Source organism: Oenanthe melanoleuca, chromosome 15 (assembly GCF_029582105.1).
Source record: "Oenanthe melanoleuca isolate GR-GAL-2019-014 chromosome 15, OMel1.0, whole genome shotgun sequence".
NCBI lineage: Eukaryota > Metazoa > Chordata > Aves > Passeriformes > Muscicapidae > Oenanthe > Oenanthe melanoleuca.
In genome coordinates this window covers 2,529,640-2,543,901 of record NC_079349.1, presented here as the reverse complement: position 1 = coordinate 2,543,901, position 14,262 = coordinate 2,529,640, and the positions used below count along the sequence as shown (strand labels likewise).

Genomic DNA, 14,262 nt, shown 5'->3' with positions numbered 1-14,262 from the left:
GCAAAGGAGCTCCCTGCTTAAAAATTATGGAGCAACTATCTGCAGCTTGGAGTGGGAGGAAGGACTTGGTAATTTAAGCAAATCTTGTAATGGAAAGGGATTTATTAAGGTCAATTATTTCTTCTTTTTGCCTCTGCAGGGTGCTCCTGAAGGTGTGATTGACAGGTGTACACATGTCCGTGTTGGAAATGCTAAAATACCTTTAACCCCAGGAATTAAGCAGAAAATAATGTCTGTCATTAGAGAATGGGGAACTGGCAGAGACACATTGCGCTGCTTGGCTCTGGCAACCCATGACAACCCTCCCAAAAAAGAGGAAATGAATCTGGAGGACTCCTCAAATTTCATTAACTATGAGGTAAGATCAGTAGAACTTCTCCTTCTCCCAAACTGGAGAATGGATGGTGAATCCTTCCTCGAGGAATAATCAAGAAGAAGTTACATCTGAGCATTTTCTTTCTGGGTATTTTTGATGTCAGACACAACAGTTCCCCACTTGTATGAAGGGAATGCTCAGTCTAAGAAGAGACTTTGTGTTTTAGAAGAAACTGTTGATGGCAGGCTGCTGAAGCTTGGCTAAAAGCACAAGAAGAAATCAGTTAAACAGTCCAAAAACTGCGTTGTGGTTTCAGCTTTTACAGTTTTTCAGTTTGGCATTGCTCAACTGCAAGACCTTTTTGGGGATTTTGTGATGAAGATACCTTCTCTGGGAGTCAGGTTCACTTCCCTGCCTCTGTGCTGTCAGCTGCAGGGGCTCAGTCCATGATTATCATCTTAGCTGCTCTGTAATTTTCCAATGAAATCTGTATCTGGTATTTAGGAGGAAGGTTATAACAGTTGCATGAGTTTTTGGCTTGTGCTCTCTCTGCTCCTGGCACTGATGATAAAAATGAAAGACTCAATGCTTGCAGGTTAAATTTGCAAGGCTGGCAAGTAGAGCATGTTTTAACTGATAAAATTAATGCATTTGAACCAAAATTTGGTAAGGCAGGAGAAGGAATGATCCTAAATGTCACGACACAGATGTCACATGCAGGGAAAATAATTATTTCACTGCTTCCAGAGGAGAAATCTGCAGGATCTTGCACTGAAACTGGCTGTATCTTGTTTCAGACCAACCTGACATTTGTGGGCTGCGTGGGAATGCTGGATCCCCCGAGGATTGAAGTAGCTTCATCCATAAAGCTGTGCAGACAGGCTGGCATCAGAGTTATTATGATCACTGGTGACAACAAGGGCACGGCTGTGGCCATTTGCCGCCGCATCGGGATCTTTGTGGAGGATGAGGACGTGTCCACCAAAGCCTTCACGGGCCGGGAGTTCGATGAGCTGTCCCTGGCTGCACAGAGAGATGCCTGTCACCACGCCCGCTGCTTTGCCCGGGTGGAGCCTTCCCACAAATCCAAAATCGTGGAGTTTCTTCAGTCTTTCGATGAGATCACAGCCATGGTGAGTGATGGTTACTTAGATAGAAAGGCAAATGTTGTTTAAACCCTAATTAGGGCTTCTCAGAGTAATTCCCCATTGTGGAAAACACTTGCTTCTGTGTTTCCTTGCACTTAGTGAATTTTAAAGATCCAAAACCACACCCAGTGCAAAAATTCCTTTCTGGATCTGTATGTTAATGCCCAGCTTATTTACTGATTCATTTCCAACCCTGAATTCTCATTTTAGACTGGTGATGGTGTCAATGATGCCCCTGCACTGAAGAAAGCAGAGATTGGAATTGCCATGGGTTCTGGTACTGCAGTGGCCAAAACTGCTTCTGAAATGGTTTTAGCAGATGACAACTTCTCCACGATTGTGGCTGCTGTGGAAGAAGGACGTGCAATTTATAACAACATGAAACAGTTCATCCGATACCTGATCTCCTCCAATGTTGGGGAAGTTGTTTGGTAGGTTTACATTTTTTTTTCCTATGAGCTAGAGTAGTGATGATGGAGTCTTCCAGTATTTCTCACTAAAACCAGAAGAGGTTCTCCAGGTAATGGATCTCTGTGGAAGTTGCATGTTTCTGTCTTTAGTGAAGAATTGTAGCTTACCACAAAAGTTGCACGTTGTGTTATTTAGAATATTCTAGCTAAGTATATAATGCTTTCCAGTTATTTCTATGACTGGAACAATTCCCTAGGGAGGGAAAACCAAAACCTTAATCAAACAGTACGAGATCTGGAATTTCAGATAACATAATCTGAGGCATAGCTTAGATGTTTGTTTAACCTCAGGTTCCAGGAACATGTCTTGTGTTCCTCTGGGAGGAGCAGTGATGACCCAGCACCACAGAATGCACTGCTGGTGACAAAATGTAAACACTGATCTCCTCACAGTCCTTACATCAAAGCAGACTTTTCCCAGAGTGGGATAAAGCACAGCAATTGTCTTGCCTTGTTTCTTGTCAGCTTTAAGGCTGTCCTTCATATGGCTCTTGCTGCGGCCCCTATTTCTGTTTTGTTTATTCACACAGGCTTGGAGCCAAGAAAGTCAGAGGCTCAATAAACTTTTGCAGGGACTAGCAGTAATCTAGGGAAATGAAGCTTAGGCATTTGAGCTAAAATGTGTCTTTAGAAAGTGGTTTGCAAGCCTTTATCCATGTGTATGTATATATTTACCTATACAGCAAGTAGAGTGGGGAAAAAACACCCCTAGAGTCAAATTTTCAATTTTTGAAGTTACCAGAAAAAGACAATGCTTCAAAGCTTACATGCCAGTGGTTAGTCTTTGCTCTTGGATATGTGTTTATAGTTTTCTGATTGTGAATATTCAGCTTGTGATCTTCAGTGGGTAAGAGAGAACAGAAGTGCTGCTGCAGGTTTAGGCTTAAATGGTACTGACATGCATAAGAATAAGCTTGTAACTGGTGGGTTTCTTTGTAGTATCTTCTTGACTGCTGCCCTGGGTTTTCCTGAAGCTCTGATTCCTGTTCAGCTGCTGTGGGTAAACCTTGTGACAGATGGGCTCCCTGCCACTGCCCTGGGCTTTAACCCTCCTGATCTCGATATCATGAACAAGCCTCCGCGCAACCCCAAAGAGCCGCTGATCAGTGGCTGGCTCTTCTTCCGGTACCTGGCTATTGGATGTAAGTACTGATGGCTTTTTTTCCTTAAATAAACTAAGACATTAATCACAACCTGTATTTTTTTCAGTACTTGAAGTCTTGAGGCTGAAGTTCAAGTGTGTCAAGTGAGGTCTTGTCTTGCACACAGTTCACAGCTCTGAGAAAAGCTCTTTGTTTTCTTGCAGGTTATGTTGGTGCTGCCACAGTGGGTGCTGCTGCTTGGTGGTTTATTGCTGCTGATGGTGGTCCAAAAGTTTCCTTTTACCAGCTGGTATTTGCTTAGTTTAATATCTTTGGGGGGAGGTTTCTGCTTCTTTCATACTTGAAATGACTGTACAAACCTGGTATGTTACGGGAATTTATATAATTGAACATTTTCACACTTGTTCCTGTAAAACTTGATCATGATTAATTACTCTTGATAGCAAAGCTCAGAGGTGGGATACCTGAGCTTCTAACAATTTGAAGGACAAATTGTTGTCTTGTAAGTAAAATCCTAATGAGGATCTTTCTAAAGCAGGCACAAGTTTGTAAGCACTGGTTTTAGGAGTCACACATATACTGTATACTTTATATAATACTGCTTTCTTTCCTAGTTGCCTATTTTACATTTTAAAAGTTAACAAGCTGTGGAAGTGAGCTGACTGTGTTCTGTTGCAGAGCCATTTTCTGCAGTGCAAGGAGGACAACCCTGATTTCTATGGGGTGGACTGCGTGGTGTTCGAGTCCCCGTACCCGATGACGATGGCTCTGTCTGTGCTTGTCACCATTGAGATGTGCAATGCTCTCAACAGGTTCGTATGTCCCAACAGCAAAGCCAAGCCCCTGCACAGCTTATCCAAAATTCTGTTTTTTGTGCAATCTGATCCTTGGTGGACAGCTTAGCTAATGAAGAGTGAGTCACACTTCCCTTCTGAGTTCTGGTAGTGCAAACAAACCGACTCTTAGATAACACTGGAGATCTCTTATCATAAGGTGTATTTTTAAGTCTGCCAATTCACTCTGGTATTTTACAAAGCACAAGCAACTGAAATATTTTCCATTATTTTTAATCTAAGCTTAATCAATCAGATTATCCCTACTATGTTGGTATAAAGTGATATCAAGGAGAACTAAAATAAGAATGCTGAAGATATGGAAAATAATTTTTCCTGCCCTAAGGGAGTGTGGGTTTAGCCAATTAATATTAGATTATAAATGGAAACCACTAAATAGCACAATGTCAAGGGTATTTTTCTTCAAATAGCTTAGAGGTCAGTTAATTTAAAAACAAATAAACTTGAAATACAAGTGCACTGGGGTAGTCCTACATAAAGATACTGCTCTACATCTGCTGCTCTGGATGTCAGCCTCTTCTCCAGTACAGCCTAAATGCAGATGGAATCAAGAGCCAGCACTAAGAAGCTGCAAGTTCTTGACCCTCTGTTAGTCTTTCAGTGGGTGTCCTTGGGGCCCTGGTAGACTGAGGAGGATTCTCTCTTAGGCTGCCATGTCCACACTCCCCTTTCCCTCCCATGGAGATTTTGGGGTCATAGTGTGAAGAACAGACTAGGTCAGGAGTGAGCAGAACACTCGAGACTTTGAAGAATTAACCTGAGGCTGGTGGTGACTGCTGTGCTCTGCTGAGTTCAGGCCAGTTTGAAGTTGCAGCATCCAAACTGTATGCTGGGCTGTTTCCTGCCTGGGATCCCTGTGCTGTGCCAGGCTGCTTTGTGGTTCTCAGAGCTTCCTGTTGGTGCTGGAGTCACACATGAGCCGTGTTTCTGTTGCAGCCTATCAGAAAACCAGTCCCTGATGAGGATGCCCCCATGGGAGAACATCTGGCTGGTGGGGGCCATTTGCTTGTCCATGTCCCTCCACTTCCTTATCCTTTATGTGGAACCACTGCCAGTAAGTGCTCATGCCTTACCCCATCCCTGAACTTCCAGACAAAGCAAAACCTTGTGTGGGGCTGGAGGGGGAGCTCGGTAACCCCTGGCTTTTCTTTCAGATTATCTTCCAGATCACACCTCTGAACGTGACACAGTGGCTGATGGTATTGAAAATCTCCCTCCCTGTCATTCTGCTGGATGAAACACTTAAATATGTGGCCCGTAACTACCTGGAACCTGGTAAAGATGATAGTGTGCGGCCTGCCACCAAACCCTGTGCTCTGTCAGCATGCACCGAAGGAGTTTCCTGGCCGTTTGTGTTCATTACTATGCCCCTGGTTATCTGGCTTTACAGCACAGACACTAACTTTAGTGATATGTTCTGGTCTTGACTGACATGGTGACGAGTTTTACATTCAAAGGAAAGAAAAAAAAAAAGTTTAACTTAATTTTTTTATTGTTTAGAGCAACTGTCTATTTCTGCTGAATTTTCACATGAACATATTTGCCGGTGATGGAGGTTTCATAATCTAGATTTTGGTTTTTTGCTTTTTCTGACTTCAGTGGGGGCAATATATTCCTCTTTTATACACAGTTAAAGTGTCCATTGACATGTACAGAGAACTAACACTATTTTATGCAAATATTTTTTTGTAGATGAAAAGCATGTACAGTGTTCTGTTCAATAGTCTATTCATCATGTAAAAAAAAGTAAATTTTTTTTGAGCCAGCGGACACTATCAAACTAAATTGGCAGCAGATTTTAGGGAATGAATGTGTGTTGTCTAAAACTAAAAAAGCATGTAACTGTTTGTCTTCTGCATGATCATCCAAACTTAATTTGTCATAAAGTCAGGTTTTGTTCATGAGCAGACTTTCTGCACTGGGTAGAGAGTCCTGCTCCCTGGGTCAGGATTTCTTCTCGGTCCCTTCTTCCCTCACTCTTGGTTCTTGACTGTCCTTGTTTACACCACTTTCTGTATGAGGTATGCCTGATCTTGCTCGTGCAGAAAATACCATTCCAGGTGCAGCCTGCTGGGGTTCTTCCATACTCTCCACACACATAGGGTTGTTTTTTTTAAGGATTATTTATTTGTCTATTGTATTTTATTGTAAAAGACCTTACTTTGCCAGTGTTGCCCATTATGCAGGGATAGGGAGGGCTACTTCTGTATCCTTAAATCTAAAGCCTTTTTAACACACACAATCTGTTTCAATTTAAAAGAGGGTTTAAGTTGGGATTTGATACCTTTTTTTACACATGTCAGAGCCTTTCTTTTTATTTCTTTTTTTTCCCCCCTTTTAAGATCAAAATTTGCAATGCGACCTGAAAAAATAACTTGCACTGCATAGGTAGAAATTGGATTTCCTACACTTAGGGCACTAATGCTCAGTTGTATACATGGAGTTACTCTGCTGGCCTGTTGTTAGCCTGACTTGAAGTAACAAGCTCGTGTGTGTTTTTTGTAAAATCTGTAAATAGCACATGACCAAATTGAACATATTGTATAGAACTATTTTTATTTTAATGTGGCACTAACCACCTTCATTATTACGGTAAATGTTAAAGCATGTTTTCAAATTCAGTCCTGTATCAACAATGTGTAAGTCATTAACAGTCCTAACTGTGGTGTTTTTCTCCAATGCCTTCCAACTTTCATCGACTAAAGTGAGTATTTTTCTTCCATTTCACCCTGCCAGTGGTGACTTGCTGTAAAATAGCATATGCTGTATACATGTTGAAGAATAAATAGTAATTTCCTTCATTCCCATGCTGTGTTTTGTCAAACTCTGCTGTGCTACATTATTATCACCACTTTAGACTCTTGTTTTGTGGTCTGAAGCTCAAATTACTGATTCCAAAGGCAAAGCACTTGCTTTTGGTTTAGTGTATTTTAGGGTCTTTGTTTTATAGCACCTGGGAGCCTTTGTGCCCCAAGGTCTTACAGCTTTTGGTCTTAAGTTTGAGATAAAATCAGAGAAATCTGTAACTTAAGACGCTGACAGCTGTTACCATGAATGTTTAGTGTCCAAAACTCTCTGGTACTCATGGTCAGGTGCTGGTTTAGTCCAAAGCTTTTCCCTGCTCTGAAACAGGGGCTGCCCCTCAGAGCAGAGCACCCTTCCCTGGTCCCTGCAGTGCTCAAAGGGCAGGTGCTGCTCCTGGCAAAACCAGCTCTTTATTTGTTTTTTGCCATCTGAGAAGGCAAAAGAACAGTCTCAGCTTAACAGGGCAGTCTTTGAAACCTGCCCTGGGGTCACTGTGTCTGTAGAGCAGCAGGTGCTGTTATCTTGTGCTGGCTCAGGCTGCTTTAGTAACCAAATTCAAACAGCTTTGTGATCCCTCTTAGAGGGGAAGGATAGTTCCAGGCTATGTTCTCTTGGTGCCAGCTGGAATCCAGCAAGCACACATAATTCTCTAGGTTTAAGCTCTCAAGTGGAGAGATGTTCCCTCAGAACACAGAGGCTCTACCAGAAATTCCACTGCATTGTGATACTTTGTTTATAGAGACTTTAACTTGAGTTGATGCTGAAGTGGCTCAGAGGAGCCGACCTGATGATGTAGCAGGTGTGTTGCCAAACTGTGAGCATTCAAATCCCCTCAAATGCCCTTTTTTAGTGTGAGAGAGCCAAACTAAGGTTTTGCATTCCACAGAACCATTTGCCTGCACTGGCCTTTTGCTGTATCAATAACTAATGAGCAGCATAAAATTCATCCCTGTTCCTTGAAACAAAAAATAATAAATAGTTCTGTGATGTAGGATTCCTTGAGATCAAAGTGTGTACCAGTGTGTTATTTGCTGGAAACAAATTAGCAGCTTAGTTCTGTGTGCTCCCACTGCTATTGACAGACATTTCCAGGGCAGGAGTGCCACTGAATCCTTGAACACCGGTTCTGCTGAACCTCAGACCACCATGTGGTGGCCTTTTTAAAGTTACATGTCTGGCTGCCACCATGAATAATTCTGCTTCTTGTACAATCCTGTTCCTGTCTTTTATGTCCAATAATCTTGCTATACATCCCCTTTTCCCTTTCTTAAGAAGCTGAAGGGAAAAATGACTGTCAGTGAGTAGAATTCAGAATATTGAGAATTCAGCACCTTCTCTGTTGGATCTGTCAGTGTTGAAGATGAATCTTGATGCTTGTCATGGATTTCCATAGAGATCTGAGAGCTTGTTCATGCCACTGTCTCAGAGGCACTTGTGTTTCTTGGACTTTGCCTTGAAATCTGGATGATTGGTGGGCAAATGGAGATTTTGGGATCCATCCCTGCAGGCTCCTGAGCTTACAGGAACAATCAGGTTTTACAGGGTGCTCCTACAGAGCCCAAGCAATCTTCATCTGCCCTGTTTTTCTTCTATTTCTCCCAGTCTTGTCCAAGTTTCTCTGCAGAAATGGAGCCATAGGGTTCCCCAAGATCAGCAGCTGCAGATTGGGTTGGATGGCAGCTGAGCTTTCAGGACTTCTGTTTTCCAGGTGCTGTAAATCCCACCCCTGGCTGGTTGGGATTTGCCAAATGTTCAGACCTGTCATGAGCTTCCTCCTGGGCAGTGAAGCATCTTGGAATCACATCCCTGTGATCCTGGAGTGCTGGGTCTGGGCTTCAGCCCTGGCAGCTGAGAGGCTGGGGGAGGCTGCAGGAGGAGCCCAAGGAGCTGAGGGCTTTTCTGTCATGGAAAGTACAGAACTGCAGTACAAAGTTTGTAATTTCTGCAGGAACTGTCTGAACTGAAGTGTTGATCCTTAGCTGTATAGATCCTGTCATCTTTCAGCCTCAGCCTTTTCAGCTGGAGAAGCCAGGAAGGAAGGACTTTTTAGGACAAACTCATTTGCCAACATCTTAAAGTCAAACCTCATTTGTTTGTCCCCAAATATTTCCTTTCCAACCATCCCAGTGCTGGGGTTGAAGAAGATAACTCCTATTGAACCATGTTAGCCCAGAGAATGTACAAACAGCAGCCCTTGTTCAAGCAGGACTCAGAATTCCCCAGGCTTTATCTCCCGCTCCATTCTTAAAAAGTAACTTCATATTTTTTGTTTCTCTTTGCTCCCATCTCACCGAGCTTTTTCATCTCTGCTGTTTTCTGGATTCCTTGGTGCCCTCACACATCACTGCTTATTCTCTACTGTGAGAGGGGTGTGTAAGACCAGGATCAATCGTGTGATTGATGCTGCCTTATGCTGGGAACACCAGGAAGGATATTGGCTTGTGCTGGGACCCCACTGGGGTTTGGAATGAGCAGCTCCTCCTGAATCCTGTGTTCTGTAGCAAGGAGGATGCTCAGGCAACTGCAGTCATGCATTGAATTTTTAGCCAGAAGCTTTTGTCTTTGCAGTGCCTTGGGCTCTCTCTGCTTTCACATGTGAGCAATCCAAAGTGCTGAGCTACACAGCGAGCTGCTCCTTCTTGCTGGCATCCGAGCAATAAAAATAGTTCATACTTGGTTTCCCAAACATTATTGCAAATAAATGAGTGTGAAAGAGGCTGCAGAAAAACATTTCTACCGATCTGTCAAAGTACTCCGAGGCTTGTGTTGGTAGAGAGGCTGTTGGGGAGGCTCCTGGTACGAAACTGAGTTTTTAATCTGATGATAGAATGCAGTACAGCAGTGCCAGCCTGAGACACAGCTCGAACCCAGAGTTATGGTACACAGCCCAAGGGGGCTGAACTTGCTGAGCTGGAGGGAGGTAAAACCTATAGAGTCGTCTGTCTCTTGCACCTGTCTTGTTTACTTTTTTACACTTCTAACCATTAACTGTTTCCCTAATCTCTGCTAATTACATCCTTAATTGCATTAATATGCATTTTCAAATCTTAGCAGGAGAGCCCAAATTTTAGTGTTGAAGCAGTGTTTGGAAGAGCTTCCCTGGAGCTGTAGGGACTCAGAGCAGTCTCTCCAGACACAAGGCTGCCCTTGTGCTGTGTAGGGGTGAAGTACAGCAGGAGCTTTAGGACGTTGTACTCTACCCTTGGCCTACACATTAATCCGTGTAGTTTAATGACTTCTTTAAAGCTTTCCTACTGCTTCCCAGAACAAGCTGCCTGGCTTGGAAAAGGGACATTGTTAGGTCACTTTGGGGCCAAACTTGCCAATCATGCCTCAATTAAAAAATAGAAGTGTGTAGTATGGAACTTGAAAGTAAAAATTCCAAAGAAGTGAGAATTGTGTGTTGCCACTGGTCAGGCAGAGAAAGGCAAAAGCTAATTAAACACATCTTAATTGTTTTTCACTGCAGTCTTGAGTAGGAAGTGCTGGCTCTGCTGATAATAAGGGAGCTGAGCCTTAATCCAGAGGATTCTGAGCTTCAAGAACAAAGTAACCTGAGAGTGTCCCTTCAATGACAGAGCAGCCAGTTACCAAACTTAACATTCTTTCTTCTGTCACTGTTGATCTTAGTCTTGCTTGTATAATGATACTTAGCATTCATCCTTTCATTAACTGATGCCTTTTCTTTCTTTCCTTTTCAGCAATACTGGAGTAATCGCTTCCTAAACAATTTTGCAGAAATGTAAGGTTGTTTTGTTGCGTGCATGTGTTTTTAGCAACACATCTACCAAAACTTCTGCATGTATCGTGTAAAGATTCTTTGCTTTCCCTAAAAACAAAACTCATTGTGTTCTCTGTGGAAGAAATGTGTGGTACCATTAGGACTTCATGATACAGATGTACAAACGTGCAATATAGCTTACCAAGTCGGAACTCTCTCCAGAGAAGTTGGGTTTCTGTGCTGCATGGAGAAGAGTTTGGTTATCCTTGAGCAAGAATTGCGGAGCTGTCAGCCAATTTCCATATTCCTGTATGTAAAATGTCAGTTTATACAATGTACAATATCAGATAATGCATGCCTTGGGTTGTAGATGGATCTCTCTCTGTATTGTATCATCCAAACATCCTACTCCAACAGCTTCTGTACAATGCTCTCCTATTTATAAATCCATGGAAACGATTACAGATGAATGTTAAACCGTAAGCCTCCACTTCATAATGTTGGATTTTTTTATCATCTGTGCAAATCAACCTCTTTTGCACTGTAATGTAACTTATTTAAATCTAAGGCAGTAAGACAGATGTTGGTGCAATACAAAATATCGTGATGCATTTATCTAAAAAGCAACGACGACGTAGCCAGTTCCCACAGCTGCATGTGTGACCTTTAGAAGTTGTAAATAAGATCAATTGTCTATTGACATGCTGACAGTAAGGAGCATCACACCTAGTTTCATTTGTATCAGGTAAATAAATTTATTCTACAATACATACTCGGCGTGTTATTTGATGCACTTTGTTTCCTGCAGGTCGGTGCGCAGGCACTGCAGCGCGCTCTTATTTTAATGCCAGGATGACACTTTTTAGCACCAACACCATTGCAATCTTTCCTCCTAGAACTATGCAGATGCAGCTGCTCCTCGGCAGTATTGACCTCCTCGCTGGTGTGATTTCCTCTGTCCAGGGGCTTGTGTGTGTGTTTAAGGGACACTGTCAAGTACTTTGATCACTCAGTTTTTTTAAAATGCTCCATTGTTTGTAAAACCCCTCTGAGAAACGTAAAATAAAAATTCTTTCCCAACTAAATCTTTATTTTTTTTTTCGTCCTTTTCTATTTTCTAAATTGCCCCAGTCTTTATAAAGTAGCTCTTGGTCTCTTCCCTTTCTGCAGGCAAAAGGAAGATGAGCCAGATGTGTTTGTTCCAAACCACACCAGGAGCCTCCTGCTGGGAGTGCTTGGCAGTTTGGGCTGTTCTGCCATGAGCTCACAAGGCTGCTGCTGGGCAAGGCTAAAGCACTCCCAAGGTAAAAGCTGGAATTTCCAAGTGTCCTGTAATGCTCTGCTCCAAAGCCCAAACACCAGATTTTGCTTGGAATAAGAGACAGCTTAAGAATGTGTTTTACATTAAATGTAATGCCTCTTAGTCTCCAGCCCCTGATAGCAGCACCCTGCTGGCAAACAGCATAATCCAAATGAGGTGACATGTCTGAGACCCTTCAAACGCAGCAGTGTGAGGTTTAAAAATGCCAGGGTCGAATTCCATGGTCGGGCAGCTCTGGATGGTGGAGGGTGTGGTAACACATCGGGCTGAGCTGCGGGTGCCTGCTTCCTACTAAGGCAGCGCTGTGCTGGGCAGGCTGAGCTGCTGCTCACCCCGGGGCTGTCACTCCTTTATCCACACTCCTTTATCTGCCCTGCAGCTCTTCCCGCAGCCGGGTTTAGAGCTTAGAGCCGGACCCCTCCCCTGCAGGGCTCAGCTTCCCACGGACACTGCCGCGTTCGGCCAGGGAGCTGGGGAAGCGCCCCGCGAGCAGCTCTGGCCTGGCTGGGAAATCGGGGCGTTCCTCAGAGCTCCCCATCTCTGCTGTACCCACACCCCCGAGTGCTGCTCTCCTGCCCCTTTTCTCTGCATGTGGCAATTGTCCCCAGCACAGTGCCAAAAGGAAAGCTCAGCAGTGATGGAATCGTTATTCAGCACCCAGCTCTGCTGCTGTCAGCGAGGTGCATTCCTTTGCAAACTCACACCAAGTCACACCTCACTTTTAAACATTTCTTTAAATGATCTGCAAGTTTAAGCAGAATGAGTCCCCCAGCTGGAGTACAGCCATGTGAGGAGAACGTGATGCTCAGTGGGTTGCCGAGGTGCTCAGTGCAAGAATATGTGGTAAGAGATGCTGAAATAAACAGCTTCATCTTCCCCCTCCTCCTCCTCCCTGCAAACCCCCAGCTCTAAAGCATTGTGGGGATGAGCCCACTGACAGCACAAAGAAACCACTCCCCATAGCTCAAGTTATGAGGCATTATGGATAAAAACTCTAAATACAGAGGGCAGGAAATATCCCTATTTTTACCTTGAGGTGAATTTGAGTATGATTAGAGCCCACATCCACCCCCAGGAGAGTGGGTGAGAATTGAGAGAAGCTCTGAGCACCTGAAGAGGTCTTCTAAAAGATTTTATCCCAACAGTGCAGAACTGCAGAAAAAACTTTAGACATCAATTTATCAAGCTCCGGGATTTTACCTCATACCCCAAACCATCACCCTATTTGCCACATCAGTGTTTTGATGGGATGATAGGGGAGGAAAAGGAATCTGATCTCCAAACTTACAAAGTCCTTGACCCCTCTGGAAGCTCTTGGAAAGGGAGGCTTGTACAGAGTAAACAATCACTGGGGACCCATACCCCAGACTTTGCAAAGCAAAGCCAGGCTCAAGCCAGTGAGAAAACAGAGATTATTCTTTCTATTTTGTTGTTCCATCAAGTGATAGCCATGGACTGATCAAAAGGATTTTCTTAGTATTTGTTACAACGAGGATCCCCAGGTGTTTATTTTTTCCTGAAGTTGTCTGAGTAACTGTTTTTATTTGCTCCCCAACCAACCAGTCTTCTATACATCCTTACCTCCTCTTGACCAGCTTTCAAAGGACATTTTAACCAACCAAGGCTCTTTAGTTTGAAATCATAAGTTTATACTGAGTTTAAGCCCTCCTAAGGTCACTAACTTTAAGACCCATGGAGACTGCAGATCTGGGTTTTTTAAATTGTGGTATGTTTCTGTAACTTGAAATGACAATGGCAAACACAGCCTTTGAGATTCCCTTACCAGTGAGATCTAAATGAGGGAATAAGGTTTGCTGAATCAGAAATCCTGCCTGCTTCTGCCCTAGATGGATCAGTTTCCACATCACTGAGCTCCTGAAAAGCAAGAAGGGAAGAATCACCACACAAAGAGGCTTAATGAGGAAGACAGTTACTGAAAGGATGGGGGGGAAGGGGGGAGTCCTAGTTAATCAAAAATCTCTCTGTAATCAGCAGCAGAAGAAAAAGAAGGACCTCAATTCAATAGAGAAACTGATATTGGCCAGCAGTCCTCAGTGCCTCCTTTATTTCTGCTTCACAATTCCAAAATTCCCATGATCTAGAAATCTTCAGATTCAGAAACACTGCCAGTATTGCAGGTGTTGTCAGCACATGATAGGAGTGAATGCATCATTTAGGCAATTTCTAACCACACCATGAATGTGTGCTGCTTTTAGACTCTGCTAAATTCAGCCTTTTAGCCCTTACCCAAGTCTATGTACAGTTTGAAGAAATTCTGTCCCTTTCTCATCACTTCCTGTCAAAGTAGGAAGGAATAAAAGGTTAGTAATGAAATATGTGATTTAAATTCAAGGACTTCAGGCAAACAGGGACACTCTGCCCCTCCCCAGACCCAGCCCAGCACCTCAGACACACCAACCCTTTACAGCACAACTGGATGGCAATAGATTTCTTGCCTCATGTCCAAAATGTTTCACATTGATCGCTGATCTAACACAGTCTGAACTTCAGTTCTTGGCTTTGT

The 14,262-nt window shown here is 43.3% G+C and overlaps 1 protein-coding gene across 3 annotated transcripts in view; it reads left to right on the top strand.

The window, feature by feature from the left end:
- The window catches only part of ATP2A2 (ATPase sarcoplasmic/endoplasmic reticulum Ca2+ transporting 2), a 51,282-nt gene that overhangs the window by 32,729 nt on the left and 4,291 nt on the right, over positions 1-14,262 (top strand). The window contains exons 13-21 of one of the 3 annotated variants that reach the window (XM_056504307.1): positions 140-358; positions 1,114-1,449; positions 1,675-1,895; positions 2,874-3,076; positions 3,241-3,326; positions 3,716-3,849; positions 4,828-4,945; positions 5,046-5,166; positions 11,588-11,721. In XM_056504307.1, coding sequence (XP_056360282.1) covers positions 140-358; positions 1,114-1,449; positions 1,675-1,895; positions 2,874-3,076; positions 3,241-3,326; positions 3,716-3,849; positions 4,828-4,945; positions 5,046-5,166; positions 11,588-11,679 — 1,530 coding nt within the window. In that variant the 3' untranslated portion in view covers positions 11,680-11,721. Of the gene's footprint in view, positions 1-139; positions 359-1,113; positions 1,450-1,674; positions 1,896-2,873; positions 3,077-3,240; positions 3,327-3,715; positions 3,850-4,827; positions 4,946-5,045; positions 11,503-11,587; positions 11,722-14,262 lie in introns of those variants that run through there. The other 2 variants (XM_056504308.1, XM_056504306.1) reach the window with 2 other exon arrangements.